The sequence below is a fragment of the Thunnus albacares genome, chromosome 13 (genome assembly GCF_914725855.1).
Source record: "Thunnus albacares chromosome 13, fThuAlb1.1, whole genome shotgun sequence".
Classification (NCBI taxonomy): Eukaryota; Metazoa; Chordata; class Actinopteri; order Scombriformes; family Scombridae; genus Thunnus; species Thunnus albacares.
The window spans coordinates 29,108,620-29,127,098 of record NC_058118.1 but is presented as its reverse complement, the minus strand read 5'-3'; the positions used below and the strand labels follow the sequence as shown (position 1 = coordinate 29,127,098).

Here is an 18,479-nt window from a genome sequence, read left to right as displayed (position 1 = left end):
GGAAGCAGGAAAATGCTTGCTCAGTTTTACAGGTTAGGATCATGAGCTCGCTTGTGCTTCAGTTTTGGTTTGAATTATTTTATTTCAGACTAGAGTTAATGTGATATATTTGGACAGCAAGACTGAGACAATGAAGCAAATGGCTGACTATCATTTCAAATTTACCCATCATTTTTCCAAACTGCCAGCACCTTTCTTTCTTGCTCCTTACAGCAAAACACTGAAGTTGTGTAAAGAAAACTATCTATATATTCCAAAATATAAGCAGACATGCACACAATGTTTCTTCAGGTGTGTGTGCATGGACATGTCCAACACATGTGCAAAAAATCAAAACCGTGACCTCTTGACAACAAGTTTCATTTTGCTTTTCTAGCACATGTGCAGTCTTCGCCGTCATACATTTTGGTCAACACTCACAGGTGTCTGATGGAATTAAAGTCTCACAGACCCTAGCGGACCCCCATGGCTACACTGATGCGGAAAGAACAAATTTGCCTTAACAGTTCTAGCTGTCTCTGAGCCTTCCATTCAGCTGCTAGATTAGACAGGGTCGGTCTTCATATGACAACATTAAAAGGTAAAAAAAAGAAAGAATAGAAGTTAAAAAATGCTGCTAGTTGATAATAAGAGTTTCCATCACTTGGCCTGTGTTGCTTCTGGTGAATGTTTCACAGTTGGACATCACAGTGTTGTTTGATGGTAGTGGCAGCTACTATGGTCACAAAATGGGTGCAGCAGTGCTTGTTTGACTGAAACCCTAGCAATGCTTTCAAACCATGAGCAGCACCATTGTAATACATCGTCACCAAGTCAGTTAATTTAAAACAGAAAAGCTCAGCCAATGTGGAGATTCTCTGCATATCTGCGAAAAGTTGGTCCCAACTGAACATTTTGCCAGTTTTTTTTTTTGTTGTTTTTTTTTTTACTTTCAATTGCTAGCTAGCTCTAGTAACCCACAAAAACTATGGCAGCCACTATCAGAGCAAAAATGTATAATTTGCCTGTTCAAAAAAATGGTTTTATCATCTGCCGTGTCACCAAAAACATCCCTTCAGGTGTCTGAAGCGTCGATTTGACTACCACTTGCAAAAATCACTGTGGTTTCATAAAGCCATAAAACCCAATTTTTGGCCAAGAGCCTGGGTGGAACTAAGGAGAGATAGTAGGAAGATAAGTAGATAGTAAATAAGTAGGAACTACCACAGCTGATTGTGATAGGTTGAGTCACTTGACAATCGAGCAAACATGCGGTAAAACTTCTTTTCAAGCTTTAGTGTCTCCTAATTGGAGAGATGATTTTCAAATTGTAGACACATCAGAGGAAGTGAAATTACTTACAGTATTAAGATCTTGGTTTGACTTTTCAAGAGATAAAATTGGATTTTAAAGTTAGAGATTTCTTGAAGCCTGTTTCTTGTGCTCAGTTGTTCATGGTGTGAATGTATAGAAAGCATTGGTTAATGGTTGATAGTGGCCAAAGCACACAAGTGTCAATGTGTAGGGAAACAACTTGTATACCTTCCACTGGCTTCACCTCAATGTGCAGGGTATATATGTGTGTGCATACATCGTTATCACCTGCAACAAACGTTATGGGCCGCTATCTGAGCTCAATCTGCTCTTGGTTTACTGAGGAGGAGTGCCAAGGGTTATCTGTCCCACTCTGATATGCACAGATAAGGGCCTTGGGCCCGCTGTTTAAACACCTGGGGCCCAGGGTATTAGAGCGCCCTCCGTCCCCCTTTGCCACAAAAGGGGAGGAAATAGAAGAGTGAGTGCTGGCTGCTGCTGCTGAGGGGAATGTGTGTGAAAAGTAATGAACACATGAGTGTGCGCGCGTGCGGACCTTAATGCAAGGGTGATTATTTCCACCACTTCCAACACCTAACCAAATACATCCATCAATAATAAAATTAACATGAGCAAAAACAAAGAGGAGAAAAGCAGGAATTCATGGATTCATCTCATTCATGCACCCCTCACCCCTCCCCAAAAAAACCCAGGCTGTATTATGAAAAGGCAAAGTTAAAGCATTGATGGCTATCAGTAATGCTTAACAGCTATATGCTGGAAAAGCTCCCCTTTAAAATAGGCTCTTTTTTCACTTATGCGATGTACATTACAGCGAGGGTCAGTCATTTGCATGAGAATGGACGATTAAGTGAAAGAGATAAACCCAAGGCTAGTTCCCGTGAATTGGATGCTGTGTTTGGAATACCAAGCAGTAGTGGACTTTTTTTTCCTCTTTCCCCCGCCACTGCAGAATTAGCCCCCTGCATCATGCATTTATTTTCCCAATAATCACTCAGGCTCTTCCTGTGTTGATTATTTTCTCAGTGCAAGGGTTACTAAAATATTGCTGTAATCCTGTCTCCCTGAAGCCGCAACAACACTCACCCTTGGCTTCCTTTAAGAAATAAATCTAGGGCTTGTCAGTAGAGAAGTAAGGAAGTGGCGGGATGGACTACTGGAGGAGAGACGGTGGAAAAGTTGTCGTGGTCAGATGGGAACTACTTAGATTCAGTCAACAGAACCTCAGGTACCTATAAGGTGTGGCCCTTCATTTAGCTTGATACATTTCTATGGAGGAGAAATTAGATAAATTTTCAAATTTATCTAATTTTACTAATGCCAATACAATACTTCTTTATATCTTACTTTTAAAAAGTTCTCAACTGTTAAATATTATTTTTATTTTAACGATCATATCAAGCAATAAATAAAAGTGATGAATCAGACCAGACACCCAATGCCATCTTTTGGCACTGGACAGTTTTTGATACTTTTTGCTAGATTTTGGTCTGTTACTCAAAAGGTGTTAAGGTTTCGTTACCCACTTCAAGGAAGCATCTCTTGTGCTTCCGCCATCTTATCAGCCAGCCTGTCCTCACAAGAAAAACAACAATATAGGTCTAAAATTCAGGCCGGCAAAAACAACCTATGGTTACGTTTACGCCATCTAGCAGCCGTAGTAATTACGACCCCAGGAAGTGACACAGTTCAGATGACGTCGATATAAAGGTGACTTGATTAGGTGATATTTGCCATGTTAGGAGGAGGCAGAATAAGTGGATGGATTTTTTTTTAAAAAACGTAATGTTGTGGTGTTTACCGTTGCCATGACAACAAAGGTTGCGTGTAGTTGGAAGTATAAACCAAGTTTCAAGTGATCATTTTAGCCAAAACCATGATCTTTCCCTAAACCCAACCAAGTGGTTTTTGTGCCTAAACCTAACCAGACCATAGCCAAAGCATTATCACACCATAAAACATTATTTTATACATATTAGTTTTGTAACGGTTTTGGAAAGCCAGAGCACATTACTAAGTTATGGCCACTAGATGGTGTAAACGTAACTATAGGTCGTTTTTGCCGGCCTGAATTTTAGACCTATACTGTCGTTTCTTTCATGAGGATGTGTTGTATCAGCATATACTTTGTATGTCCAGTCAAGTCAAGTCAAGTCAAGTCAAACTTTATAACAGCCCAATATCACAAAGTACGCCTCAAAGGGCCGTACATATAATAAAACAGTCACACACCGCTTGTGGAGCCAATATACAATGTATTCAGTCTGGGTGGGTGTTTTTTATGATATAATCCAGGGCACAGAGGAATGAAAGGGAACAGAGACTAAATTTATACAGGAAGTAGGTGCTTTCTGGTGCATTCATTTTAACATAGACGCACACACACACACAGACACCTCACACCAACGACCTGTGCCACATCTGGAAACAATTACACTCATGTTTGACTTGACCTGCCTGCACCAAGTGAACTCTGCCAACTTTTTTATGTGTTTGTTGCAGGGGCTGCAGTGACCCTGACACAGTGGCTGTGGGGAATTGATGTGTAATTAGTCAGAGGGAACACGACTCCCCTCATCTGAAATAAAACATCTTGTATTCACATCAAAAGAATCAGCAGCTTGACAGGCTGTGCATAGAAAAGGAAGCTTGATATGCTATCAAATGAGCCACATTGGAATTTGTGAGGACACGAGGAGCGTCTGAATTATCAAGCATCTCAGGGTAGCACAGCAGACCTTTCATGTACGGACAGCAAAGCAGACAGCGGATGATGCAATGTTTGATTTCTACACTTCAGGAGGCTGTCAGGACAGCGCGTACAATATTAAACAGTGTTGTGTCGGTGTATCAACCAGTCTAAATTAACCCATTAGTATGCTATGGGGCAAAGCAGGAACATCAATGCATGAAACGGTTTGGAAATCTCCTTTGATACAAGATTTCCCAGCTTGAGCGAATTGATGAAATTCCTCTTGAAACACAGGCAACCATTTCACACGCCAGACTTTTCTCAAGACAGAGACTAGTGTAGCCTGTCCTTTAACACACTGAGACTACATTACTGCATGTAACACAGAAACTATGGTGTATTTTAAACAAAAAAGGAAGAACTCATGATAAACTGCTCAAAATTCACCTCTAAAGTTGCTGCTTTTCTAAAGACTCATAGTGAGTAAATGCAGAAATTCCCCTTTTATTCAATTCATATTGAGCATTCATCATGACTTCACCATACAGCACCATCCATATAAAAACAAAGAAAAAACACGGCTCAATAACACAGTGTGAGGCTGCGCACAAGGACACTTCTTGTTAGGGTAAAAGCCATTCTATAATATTGAGTATTTTCTAAAGACAACATTGAGACAGATTTAGAAACTGAGGAGCTTGGACTGAATCAGTACAGTTCTTAGCCATGCATACCAAGATACTGGCTCAAGCACGAAGGGATGGGTGATGGGGTTCAAATCCTCAAGTGAACTTTAACCACTGTGCATTCCAATTGATTTAAGCAAACATCACAGGGTGAAAAGGTGGCCTTCAAGGTAAGAAAAGGCTTCTAGTCACAAAAACACTGACTGTGCAAAATCCACAAAGAAGTGATGTAAGTTCAACAAGATGTTTGTACTCTAGCTGGGTTGATAAAATTTTGCAAGATGCAGTTTACAATTACATGACACATGCAATGACATAAATGTAAATGACAAAAAATGCATTAAGAGTTTTGAAAAGTCTATAGGTGAGTTACAGTATTATGAAAGAAGTTTCCAGGCCTTAAGATTTCATTTTTATGCACTGAATGAAACAGCGCTGTGCTGGTTTACTACCACTCCTCTGTCCTAGAACTACCTCCTTGTCCCAGGTTCAGCGCTCATTTCCTGGGCTGACCGTCTACTCCAATTATCAAGCTTATAAGGGTCCCCCTTGTGCAGTTATGGGAAAGGGGAGGGGAGTCAGATCCAGGATGAGGGGGTACCACTTTAGAGAGTGTGTGTGATAGCTGCCGTCCACATCTTGTAAGGTGTGACTAATAGTCTTCGACAATGTTACGACAGCACTGCTTTGGCAGTCACCTGGACAGGCTTGGCAGTTATTGAAGGAGTGCATCTCTGGGCCTGAACTACAAGCCACACAGAACTACGGTTTGTGTCCATCAAAGGATTTCACTTACTCATACATTAAAGATGTGTGGATGGGTTCTTTTGTTGGTTGCTATGATGTCTGACATAGAAAATGATTGGTATTAGCCTCAAACAAGTAGAAGAAAATGAAAACACCCAATTCCCTCTATTCTCCGTTAACCAAGCCTCAAAGAGATGTACTTGATATTTCTTTATTCCTAAGTTCAAAACAGTTGGCTTACACCTGAGAAAAAGTTATAATAGAGTCCCTGGTAACCATAGTAATCATATATGTTTGTAATTATTTATAGTTAGGTGTTAAAAAATTCTGAGGCCAAATGACTTTCACTTTCTGTTGCACATAATGCAAACTGCCAAAGTACTCTTGCATAAACCTTTTAAATGTTAGTCTTGAAAACAAAAAAACTGTGCTAAAAGGCTGAAAAGGACTATAAATTTCGAGGCCAAAACGATCAGCAAGCAGATACTCAAAAGAAAACTTGGCTTACCTGTGTTGTTCCACAGCTTCGTTGTCTGGTAGTTCTGCACCACAAACATTGCAACGTTCATGCTGGTTCCTGCCGTCTGGTTTCACGCCCACTGCAAGCTCCCCGAGCTTGCTGAAGAATTCTCTCTGGATGAAGCTCTGAGGCAGAAGTCCCCCGTAGGCACTGAAGTCCATAGACATAGCCAGAGCTGGGGACATGGGGAGAGCGGAGGCCATGGATGCCGGCATGGACATGATGGCATCTGATTTATGATTGACTGGTAGGGAGTACAGCGATGCCAGATGTTTCTCTGTCATTCCAGACATAGCTTCCAGACCCATCTGACTGACCTCAGCTTGAGCATCGCCCATGCCTTCATCACGTACATAATGCAGCTCGCGGGCACTGGTGATAACGCTGCTCCTGGTTGGTGTTCCTGGACCATCTCGGTTCCTGTCTTCCCCACTTCGCTCTCCATTGCTGGAGCCACTGGACTCCATGTTCTGTGGGCTTTCATGGCCGTTGCCACCCATGTCCACTTGCATCATTTCAGTCTTGATTTCAGTCATCAGGTGGTGGGAGTTGCCGTGGATAAGTTGTTCACTCCCGAAGCCCTGCTGGAGAAGAGACTGACCGATGCTCATCAGGCTGTCCACAGCAGCTTTAGTGGGACTCAAGGTGGAGACACCAAAGGATGTGGAAACTGAGGGACTCTGGTCCACCATGCCAGCCATGGTGGAAACTTGCTGGGTACCTGACAGATAGAGACTCTCCATGGAATGCTTTTTGGAGTTCTTAGCTCCGTTGTGGCCTTTACGTTCGTCATCCTCTTCTGTGCTCCCGTCATTCACATTGACCTCCACGTCATTCTCATCTGAGGACTGGATGGTTTCCAGGATCTTGAGGCATTGCTCTTCCAAATACTCAATCTCCAGGATCTCTGCTGCATAGAGCAAGTCATCTAAGTCCTCCACCTTGGCCTGGAGCGTGGCAGTGTAAGCATACTCCAAAATCTGCTGAAACGTCTTTGGTGAAAGAAAGTCCAGGGTGTAATGCTGGCTGCTGCGGTGGAATAGGATCTCAAACATTTTGCTGGTGCAGGCTAGCACAGTCCGGTGAGCGTGGAACTCCTGGCTATCTACCATGATGACCACGTCACACAGAGTCCCAGCCAGGCGCATCTGATTGGCCTTCTGCAGAAGGGCAGTGGGATGGTTGGGGTTCTGGAGTTGGATCATACCCATTTTACTTAAATCCATTGCGTTGATGCAATCCACGAAGCCGACTCATGAGGCTCGCCTTCCCCGTTCAGCAGTGTTTTTATCTATCTATGTAAACAAGATGAAACCTGGATGAAAAAACAGAAACAGAACAGCAAATGTTGTTACATTTATACTTTCAAATCCAACAAATGCAATCCTCTTTTTTCATAAACTTTGAGTCATTTTTAATGGATGGAAATGGAAAAATGTTTTTTTAAATCACTCAACACTTAAATTTTGAAAATAAAAATGTAATTAGTATGTCAATAAATTTATTTAAAGTATACCATTATTTATTTTGTAAATGGCAAGCGTGAAGAAACCATTGTAAAACATCCTGCAGGGATGGTAAACACTGGCAATGGCATTGTTCTTAAAATCAGTGGAGAGTATTGACTGTAGATTTCTGAAGGGAGACAATTTGTGAGCAGTCCAACAGGTTCACCCTGCATACCAATCAGTCCAGCATATGTTATGTTAAAAAGATATCTTCATTCGATTATCTGATGGGGATGTACACCAGTTAAACAAGTGTGAATTGTGGTTTTTCACTGCTGCTTGGCTCACAAAGACCGTCAGCAGCCTTTCTGAAATTAAATAGCATCTTACTCAGTATTCCCATCACAGACGGGAGCAGAGAGCAGCGGCCAGAAATGGGTGGAAAGGAAAGCAGGACGAGGCAAAAGCACACAACGTTGCAGCACCAAACACCTCGCTCTGTCTGCTGTCACGCATGTTGAATATCCAAAATGAATGATTGTCTCCGTGACTGCTATTAAGTTGAAGTTAACAGGGCAACATGTTGCTTCATCTCATAGCTACAGCATACCTTGACCCTAAAATAAAATAATGAAGAGGCTCAAATTAAATAAACACTTCCACCACAATTTGCACTTCAAAGAAATGATTAAGTTAACTTGATTTTTCAACTTAACAGGGGACTATATTTCTATACCTTACATTAGAAACTACAATAAAATAATGCTCTCTTCATTAATCCAATTAAATAAACAGTCTCAGTCTCAATCCATTGACCCACATCCAGGATGAGCTTACTGATGGCTAGTCTATTCTATTCAGTATATCAGGTTAATAATGACATGTTTTATCAGCTCAGTTAGTTCTTTTCATTTTGATTGATTATCTGTTTAGAAAATGTTCATTTTCATTTTCAACAGCTTCATTTTCAGAATCTTACATTTCAGTTTCAAAAAGCCAAAATTTCATTTGAAATATAAAAGGAATGAAGAGTTTGTGTGTCTGAGCACTTCTTTTCCTTCCTTCCCGCTTGAGAACAATACACACAGAGACACAGAAAAAAAGAGGAAATATCACCAGCCCTTCAACTAGACGACTTTTTAAAAATATCAATAATTCCCCAATATGTAAGCTGACCGCAAAAACCTCCAACCACACAATCCTAAATCGGAATATGCAGGAGGTAAATGCTGCTGACAGCTATTGTTTGCGCTGAGGATCATGTCAGATACACAATGTTGTCGGCTGTTGGGACACTCGACAGTTTGTCTTTTGGGCACATTCATAAAATCGATATAGTCGGGAGCTGATGATGAAACTACAGGTTTTCATCTAACTGAGCTCAACCTCTCAGTCAACAGGGTCGTACCCAAAACATGCCATTATCTTTATTACAGGTATGCCAATAGCTGCGATTTATGGCCCCGTAAATGATCAATGCTTGTTGCGCTCTGTGGGCTATCAACCAAGCTGTGGCTTCTTTGGAGCACAATGTAAAGTTGCTGTTTGGGGACTTTATCGCGCCTGTTGGCGCTCTATTAATAAAGGAAGGCTACGTGCGTCTAGACAGCGTTAAAATTGGCCAGCCACAACAGACAAATTATACAGAGCGTTATGCATTATGCAAAACACCACGTACTACATTAAATACATTTAGCCAGGAGAGATTTTCTCCCCGGAGGACAATGTAGACCGCTGACAATAACCACATTAGGCCGACTTCACAGAAAGGCAGCATAATCAATGTGATCACGGGTTGTCTGCCATAGCGCGCCTTGGCGACCCAGCCACAACAAGAATAAACAGCGTTCAATATTCCAGACCATGCACGCTGACAGACACAAACGTGGAGAGAGCAAGATGGTACAGCATCTCTAAGGAGGAAAACCAGAGACATTGTGAACGTGTTAAAAAAGTAGACACTAGACAGACAGCTGCCAGGATCTCACGCCGATTCATGCCAGCTCTCCCCTGATCAACGCACAGGTGGACTTTGTTTGAGGCAGGATGAAATACTCCGATGCTGGCTTTTAACAATAAAGGAGAAGAGGGCTATGATCTAGAGAAAGGTGCCAAAAGGATAAAGAGAAAATGAGTGGAAGGGGGGAAGAGAGAGATAAGACAGTCTCGATAACAAATCAATTTGCCAATGCATGTTACCAATTCCCCACCTCACAGTGTGATGCGCGTGCTACTGCAAGCCGATTATTGATAACCAATCAAGCATCTAGCCGCCTGTCAATCAGTTGTAGTGTGACTGTACACTGACTGGATTTGGGCTTGTTTCGAGTAAAGAGACCAGTGTCCCCAGTCCTCATCATGATGTCATCACGGCTAAATGAACCACACTGGTGCGTCTGGAGACACAAGGACGGGCAAGAGTGTCGCTGTCTAAAAATTGCATAATTTCCATCAAAATGAGCAAACGCGATTTCTCCAGTAAAGTCACATGGAGCGAGGCGTCATATGTTGTCTGGCTCCCGGTGAAACAGCCAGACCTCACGTCCTCTGGTTGCGATCTCCAGCATACTAAACCAGACCGAAAGGGGGGGGGGAGGTGGAGGTAGGGGGGTGGGGGGGTGGGGGGTTACGTCAACCTTTACATCTCTACAATAGGCTGCGTTAATGCAAACTTAAACACCTTGCAGCGCAATCAGGTAAACACTTGTTTTCATCCAGCACTCCGGTGCGCAGATCCAACTTGCGTGCCAAAGTCGCGTTTACTGTTAACTTCAGCATGAGGTTGAACGGGGACAAGCAAAACGATCCCCGGCGCTATAAATGCATCAAAACATCCACATGGTGAATGAAAGTACACAGAGAAAACAGTGGCAGACGCATGCAGAGTAGCGGGTCTGGCACTTGTCGCCGGGAAACTGCAGCTGCGTTTAGCCCGGATTGGTACTCACCTAAGTTGCACGTTTTGATTCCGTATAGTGAAGGGGGATTGGGGCTACAGCATAGTAAGGCAGTTCGCAGTACCCGCTCTCTCAACACGCACTAACTCCTTTCTTCTCTCGCCTTAGCAAATCAACACGGCGCTGACGTCAACGTAGCCAGTCAGCCAGACGAGCAGCAGGCAGGCGGGCAGCCGGCGCAGCGCTCCAGCCCATACAAACACTGAGAAAGTGAGACACCTAGGGGGCTGTCTCATGTCAAACGGCTGTATTACAGTATGGCAGTGAAAGCTGAGCGACACTGCCCTCCCTCCAGCTGTTTGAATTCACATACAGCTTACAGTTGTTCTCAAACTCAAACCAGGGGTAGATTATGGGATCCTATAAGGGAAAGTCAAGTATGGGGACTCCTTAAGCCCGCTTTAACAATTTTCTATCAATTAATTAAAACTACAGTCTGTGTTAAAGTGGCAGCAGAGCACAGCAGATATGAATGCAAAGGTTAACTGGGGAGAACACCTCAGCCATTCTGCATAACAAAATGAAAACGAAAAAAAAGAGGGGGGGCTTTAAAAAAAAACGTCATCACATGTTTTAAATATTCAAAACATCTGAAAATGAGATAAAAAAAAATCAATAATGCATAAACCTGATGGAGAGAGGAGTCACAAGCAACAAGAACGTGAAGTAAGATCCTTACATATCATGTTTAGTATCCTAATGTATTAAAAGTGGGAGAAACTTTTTTCTTTTGTTGTATTTTTATGCACATCATAACACTGTATTGGAGCCCTTTTCTCCCTGTGATGCTTCTTTTGCTACTCTAACAGTTATTTAAAGGTTTTTCAATACAAGCTACTGCTACTATTATTACTACATTTGACAATATTTAAATGCAAAACCATGAAAGACAGAACAGAACAAAGAACAGATTATATAAAGTGGGTCAGAAGATCAGTATGGAATTATTTTACACATCACCCAAGTGCAAATGTTACATAAGTACACACCAAAGTTTTGCAGGCTGCAGACTCATCACCCTTCAGTGATGAAGCTGGCATGGACCGTCCACAGCAAGACGTCACAGCCAAGCGAGGGTCATGTGACAGACAGGTATGTACCTCAACCTGAACAGATGCAAAAGCCATGTAATAGGCCACATGACCACATATGACAACAGATGGGTCAGTCGTTAGAAAAGGTTCCAGTGCCATCCGATGGCATGGAAGCATCAGTCAACATTGTAGTGTTAACACAGCAAAATTCAACATACTAACACTTGCGATGTACTGCAAGAAACAATACACTGTAAAAACTGGAACTATTATTCAGTTCTACAACCAGATTTTCTTAGGAAACACAAAATAATCAAGCACTAGGGGGAGATTACTTCACTTGTTTCCAAAAATTAAACTGATTTCAAGTTGTTTTTCCTCTTTTTTTTTGAAGATACTGACCATAATTTGAAGCAAATCAAAAAAACAAAATAAATTGCACTGGGAACAAGTGGCTGAGTTCTTATTTTCTGAAAAATACATCCGCAATGATCAATACTTTTAGCTGCATTAATAGTCCTTCATTGTTTCAAAGCTTTAATTTTGCTTTTTCCATTGACTAGTGCTTTAATTCTGGAAGTCTTTTATAGTAAAAGCATACTTTAGTGCCCCTCTGAAAATAAACTAATGATCATCACCAACGGGAGGCAACTCTTTACCAATGTTATATTTTAAGTATATTTTATTCTTTTGTTAGGTTGCTTTAAAGTGCTCCTTGTAAGCTTTTACTTCCAATTTCCAATGCAAATGATCAAAAATGATGACCAAAAATACAAATGATCTGACATTGAAAGTGCTCCATGCCTCAAAGGACAAATGAGGTTATTTTTGTCTGTTTTATTTAAGAACTTTGGCTGAAGTGGTAGAAGGAAGAGAATATGAGCATAATGTAGGCTTTTCGTTAATGTGTACAGACATTTATATTATAAAGATGAATCCTATTGGCTTTGTTGATCCCCTAACTTTTTTATCAAGCACCACTATCAGGTTTTCAATTATCCAGTAAAATAGCTCAACTTAGATGGACTGGAAAATAATTTCATGGTTCATAGATAATGTATCCTAATAACTATGTTGATCCCCTGAATGTTTGTATAGTGCCACCAGCAGACTGACATTTTCTGTTTTGAGTTTTGAATGTACGTTGTTCTTAAAAAAAATATCTTCATCTAACACATAAATATTACAGTTTGCAGATTAGATACAGTGAAATATCTATATAAATTACTGTTTGTCAGTGGTTCAGGCATACATCTTTTCTCATTTAGCCAGAGAGATATTACTGAGGACAAATAAAAAAAAACCTGTTCACCATTGACTGATTGGAAAAATTCAACAGGTGAAAATACATCCAGCTGAGGTTTGCTGGGTTCCTTACATGTATTTATTTTTCACTTATCTGCGATGGTGAGGCGTGCTGCGTGGTCCATTAAGGAGCTTTGCCAGGTGGTGCAAGAAGAGCCATTTACAACACAACTGCAGACAGACCAAATAGCTGGAAGGGCCTCATCATCCAGGATGTTGAGTTTAGTCACCTTCATGCATCACACACACATCAGCACTCTGCCGACTGAGGCTGATAAAATTTTGAAGCAATGGGCAAGTCAGGTCAAAGTAGACTATCTGAAGGAGGTTGGGGTTGTTCAATGTCTGCAACAGATCAGTCAGTACACTCTATCAATCAGTAGTTGACAGCATACTTGGGTTTGTGGTGGTGCGCTAAAGAGGAAACATTAAAATTAGCATTAGGGTTAGGGTTAGGGTTAGGGTTAGGGTAGGTGCCAAGGCATAAATTGTGGTCCATAGTGTTCTTCAGTGTGGTCAAGAGCTGCCTATTTTGGCCTGTAAAGGTCCAGTGGTTCAGTTCAACTTAAAAGTTTTCATGACTACATGACTACTAATAAAAAGAGACACAGCCAATAACTCTAGCTTTGCATTGGTCTTCTTGGTTCAAAGCGTTCTCAAATTCAGTTTTTTGTGAGACATCTGTTTGCCACTGAGTGAAGTAACTGAGTACCTTTGACAATCACCATTGTGGACCTACCGTTGGACTGTCAAGGCCTCAGTATGCTTTCAAAGGAGTGCTTATCAGATTGTCTAAAACCCCCTCTCACAGTCATTGGCCAGGTGTTGAGAAAGTAAGGCGTTTAAACTGCATTTTACTCATACACTCACAATGTGTTAATTAACAAAAATGTTCTCATTATATTTACAGAAAATGTAATTCATCCAGCATCACATTTTCTGCATAACGTGTGGCAATTCGGTAGTATATAAATGTAATTTCTAGGAGAGAAGGTTGTCCAAAATATGATAATATATTTAGAATGTCTGTTCATTTCTTACACAATACAATTTTGAATAATGTATTTGTTATATTCTTAGTGAGTCATATTTGCCACTGCTGCATTGACCCACTTTACCCCACCGAAATCATTAAAGCTTCATTAAATTCCTAGAGTAATACCTGTCAAAATACACTGTATTTCAGTACCTTTGACAAAGCCGAGCATCTTAATGTCAGACCAAAAACTGAGGACATTCTAATTCATTCTGGTAAAGAAATGTATGTATTTGTTCAGAAGAACCTGGAAGCACATTTTCTTGTAAAAAAAAAAAAAAAAAAGCCATAATTCTAATATATTCTAAAATGCTTGTCTTCCTATTTATTTCATTTTTTAAAAGGCAACAGGTCTGTGTGCTTGCACCAGCTTGTGAGTAGTCACGCAGTTTATAGCTGTTTCAAAATGGAAAGCATAGGTTTGAAGGGGGCTTTCAGGGAAATCTCATTTCCTTTAAAATACAGCGGTGCTCTGGGAATTTTTAGATTCATCCCGGCATGGATCACAGAGTGCTTCATTACCTTTGAGCTGCGTGCTGTGCAGGCTTACCCAGGGATAAAGAAAAAGGCACTCCCTTAATCTGGTTATAATCCACCGTTTTACTGAGGGAAAGGAAGATGAGGGCTAAATTATAAAAACCAGATCATCACTGCACTTTAAAATAATACCAAGAGTTAGAAAACGATAGGCTGCCTGGAGGAAGTTTTGGTTTGTAGCTGAGGTTAGCAATAGGACCATTAATTATCAGGGAGTGATTCAGAGGTTGGTTATCTACAGTGTGCTGTATGTCCATTGTGTTGCCACAGCTTTATTGTTTTTTTTCTATGTAGGAACAGGATGATCAGTTACAAAGAAACACCAATTACTATTCCACATGCCACAGTATTTCATGTAAAACCAAAGAACCTTGAATATAGACAATTAGTAGTGATGATGCAATTACCTCTGGTAATGATTGGTGGAGTTATCAGTTTGGTTTACAATGAGCACCCTCACACTAATTTTTCACGTAGCTGTTTTATAATTCAAGGGATACTTGGGATATGTGATAAGGTCCAATCTCTAGTGTCTATTACTGAAAATAATTAGAGCAATCAAAAAAAACCTCAATTTATGTAGCAGATTTGTCCCTATAAGCTGAAGAAAGATACCAGACTTGGCAAATACATTCGCCTACATGTGTAATGTCCAGATTATTTGATCTGCTGTAAATACTCACTGTACAGTAGCACCAAATATGTATTAATCCACCGATGAAAATAGTCCACAACAAATGCTGCTATTTACCCCTGTTTCAGTCTCGTTTGTTAAAAACCACAGTGCCCAGCTGTTTTAGGAAATGACTGAGGCTTTTTTTTTTAATGAAGCCATATGTTATGTATTAAGATTTACATTTTCAGATTTGGGGCTGAATGCTACAGACAGGTATGAAGTCTTGAAGTATTGGGAGACAGACTAATTCATTGTTAGTTCTGGTGTTTTCATGGGGTTTGTTGATGATATAATTTTTTAAATTTTGTGTGCTTTACTGCTTGTTTTTTTAATATTCTTTGGCTGTTATTTACCTTGTCTAATTAGTTCTCATATCATTTATTTCATCTATTGTTTAAATTCTTACCATAACAGTTTTTGTCTGACTTTTCTTTCATTACTATTTATTCTTCTTCATGGTGAAGCACCTTTGAAAAGTGGAAAGGTAAGGTTAGCAGATGATAGAAAAAGAAGGAACTTGTATGTCCATTCTGGTTTAAATTGCAAACAAAAATGTAGTGAACAGGCAGGGGAAACGTGGGTAATATTTCAGTTTTAATGGAGGAAAGTATTTTCAGGTTAACATGTATGTGGCTCTGCTGACCAGAAACCCCCCATTGTCTGTGTCCTGTGTTGGCATGTGCATGGAGGAGGTGTGTGTGTGTGTGTGTGTGTGTGTGTGTGTGTGTGTGTGTGTGTGTAGGGGGGTTATAGGCCCCACACAGTGGACCTTTGTGAAACTCTGCCTATGCAGCCAGACTGAATGGACTCTTTTTACACTTGTGTAAACCTGGGGGCGTCTCCGGCACCGAGGCCACGCCTCTGTGACCTCTAACCCTCACCTCTGACCTTTGCTGGATTTGGTCGGGAAGTACTTTTTGCTCACCATGTGCTCATGGGCAAAGCCAAAAATCATTCAGTTTGAATCTTAGTTTAACCCCCAGCCTCTCAAATATGTAACTGCAAATATAGTGTACTTAACAGTTTAAGCTGTTGATAGTAAGGAAGTTTAACAAGATCATCTTTTAGTAAGACTGAATAATTACAATTTCTACATAATACATTGCGATAAATTATAAATATATTTAGAAATTCCAAAGAAAAACTTAAATCTGCTATTAGTGTTTCATTCAACCAAAGCTGGTTAATATCAAACCTTTCTGACCTCTGAATGACCAAGGTCTGTTGTGTTTACCAAGTTGCAGGTTTGACCACTTCAACACACACACACACACACACACACACACACACACACACACACACACACACACACACACACACACACACACACACACACACACACATACTACGTAACCCCACAGAATGGCCAAACCTGCTTCAGGTTAATGGGTGAAATGGGTATGTTGACCTAGGTGTTTTATTTACCAAGTGCCTGTTTACTTCTCCATTCCAAGCCTCCAGCTGCACCCTCAGAGGACAAACTACAGCGCTTAAGAGAAGCCACTGGATCAATACTCCTCTTGTCTTGAATGGCAAAAGAATGGCAGCTCAACAAACTGGGTTTGTGTGGTCAGTTTCAGGTAACGAGTACCTTGACCTAAGACATTGCAATCATCTCTTAATCATTACAACATGGGGATTTTTGGCTTTGTTAAAAGGATGGTTGTTACAAAGATTGTTTGCTAAGTAAAAAGGAAAGAAGAAAAAAAAGATCATCTAAAGATAAATGTGATGTTCAGTTGAAAGGTGGAGTGAAAAGCAATAAAACGTTTTTTGATTCATACTAAGGTTTGACCAAAATATGTGTTTGCTGATATATTGACCCTATGTATATTGGCCAAATCTGAAAATATAATTAATTATAATGATTAATTTCTCCCTGACACAGCTAGAGGAAAACTTGTTAAAACATGTTTTAATGTCAGATGCTGAATTCATTCATAAAAGATTGGAAAACATGGCTGTCAAATAAGTGGAGTGAGTTATTTATACAGAATTGATCAAAAACAGAGATTACAAAGGCCATAAGAATCAATATAAGAGTCAGAATCAGAATGAATAAGTGGCATGAAATGGAAATACTCAAGAAAAATACAAGTGCCTACAAAATACCAAATACAAGTGCAGTACTTGAGTAAATGTACCTATATTCCACCTCTGTGCCAAAACACTTAGATGTCCATTTACAGCAAAACTGCAATGCAGTGCTGAAGATGAAATTATAAAAGATAATGTTCATATAAAAATAACCAAAGGTCATATAATATGCAGTGCAGTCTTTGCAGAAGTAGATCAGACTTGTTCATCAGTGCAACAGCTCAACTGTTTTTTTGGTATTCTACAAAGCATTGCTGACCTGTATTCCAATACAAGAAAACAAAATAATTCCCAAACAATTCAACGTGGACACAAAATCTGCGCCGACCTCATTGATCAGTGTAAAGGTGGTCTGCTCACAATCAGTATACTGCTATAATTATAGTTTTGTTGAATTATTTCAGTATTCAGTATTGAGTAGTAATCCAATTTTTATTGAAAACATCTAAAAATCATATAAAACAAATATACATTGGAATGAGAATTACATGTATCATATTGACAGCAAATCAGAAAACTTTGCATTCAATGGCAATATTATTTTTGGTAAAAAAAAAAACAGAAACAAGATAAACAACAAAAATAACACAACAAAACCTTTACCATTTATGGACATTTCAGTCAATTAGTTGAGCATGCTGTTTTTTACATGTTACAAAGTCAAACTTTTTACTGTGTATGCATTTAATTATAATTCTGTTCAACAAATCCTGTGATTACTTGATGATTACTTTTGAAAACCATAAAGAACAACAATTTTTATATTTACATTTTAAATTCGGCGCACCATTTTATCCAAAGCAACTTACAAGTGAGGCAAGCCAATCAAACCTTAGATTTTTCCACAGTGAACTTTCTGGAAGAAAGACCTGAACGTGTGTGGTTTCAAAAACTGCAGCACACCCCTGGGCTTTTTGTGAGGGGGTTTGAGATGGCTCACTTAGTTTGAGTTAAATTAATTTCATGATGAGGTGATGATAGTCATACAACTACCACTCTGTATAAGTGCAGTCTGTGAGGAGAATGGACAGCCCAATACAACCGTTCCAGTGAGCAATGTACTGCACAATAACACTTTTGGAACAAGTGATTTTATCCATGAGACAAGACTTTGGGTCATTTATAGCAACTTCATTAAAGTAATGGAAGTGTCCTTGTGATGTTAGTGTGATATATAGCCACGTAGTCATACCTTTAATACCAAAAACCTGTAGGTATATGTATGTGTGTGACAAGCTGCCACATTGAGATTGCTCTTTTTCAGGGGAAGACAACATTAACTTAACAATTCATCCCAGCTATAAACTGATATTTTCACTCCTGAATGGAGGTTCTTCAGAACAAAACAACAACACATGAACAATAAAATAGAAGAATAAAAGCATTAGAAGAGACAAGGTACGCATACGGCAGAGAGAGCATCCTTTCTT

At 40.0% G+C, this 18,479-nt stretch overlaps 1 protein-coding gene across 2 annotated transcripts in view; it reads right to left on the bottom strand.

Annotated features, from left to right (window-relative positions):
• Nucleotides 1–10,603, bottom strand: part of zbtb16a (zinc finger and BTB domain containing 16a) — a 155,477-nt gene extending 144,874 nt beyond the window's left edge. Inside the window, exons 1-2 of one of the 2 annotated variants that reach the window (XM_044371102.1) lie at nt 10,356–10,603; nt 5,948–7,274 (exon numbers count right to left, since the gene is read on the bottom strand). In XM_044371102.1, the coding sequence (XP_044227037.1) occupies nt 5,948–7,185 (1,238 nt within the window). In that variant the 5' untranslated portion in view covers nt 7,186–7,274; nt 10,356–10,603. The remainder of the gene's footprint in view (nt 1–5,947; nt 7,275–10,355) is intronic. The other variant, XM_044371101.1, reaches the window with a different exon arrangement.
• Between the last annotated feature and the right edge of the window lie 7,876 nt (nt 10,604–18,479).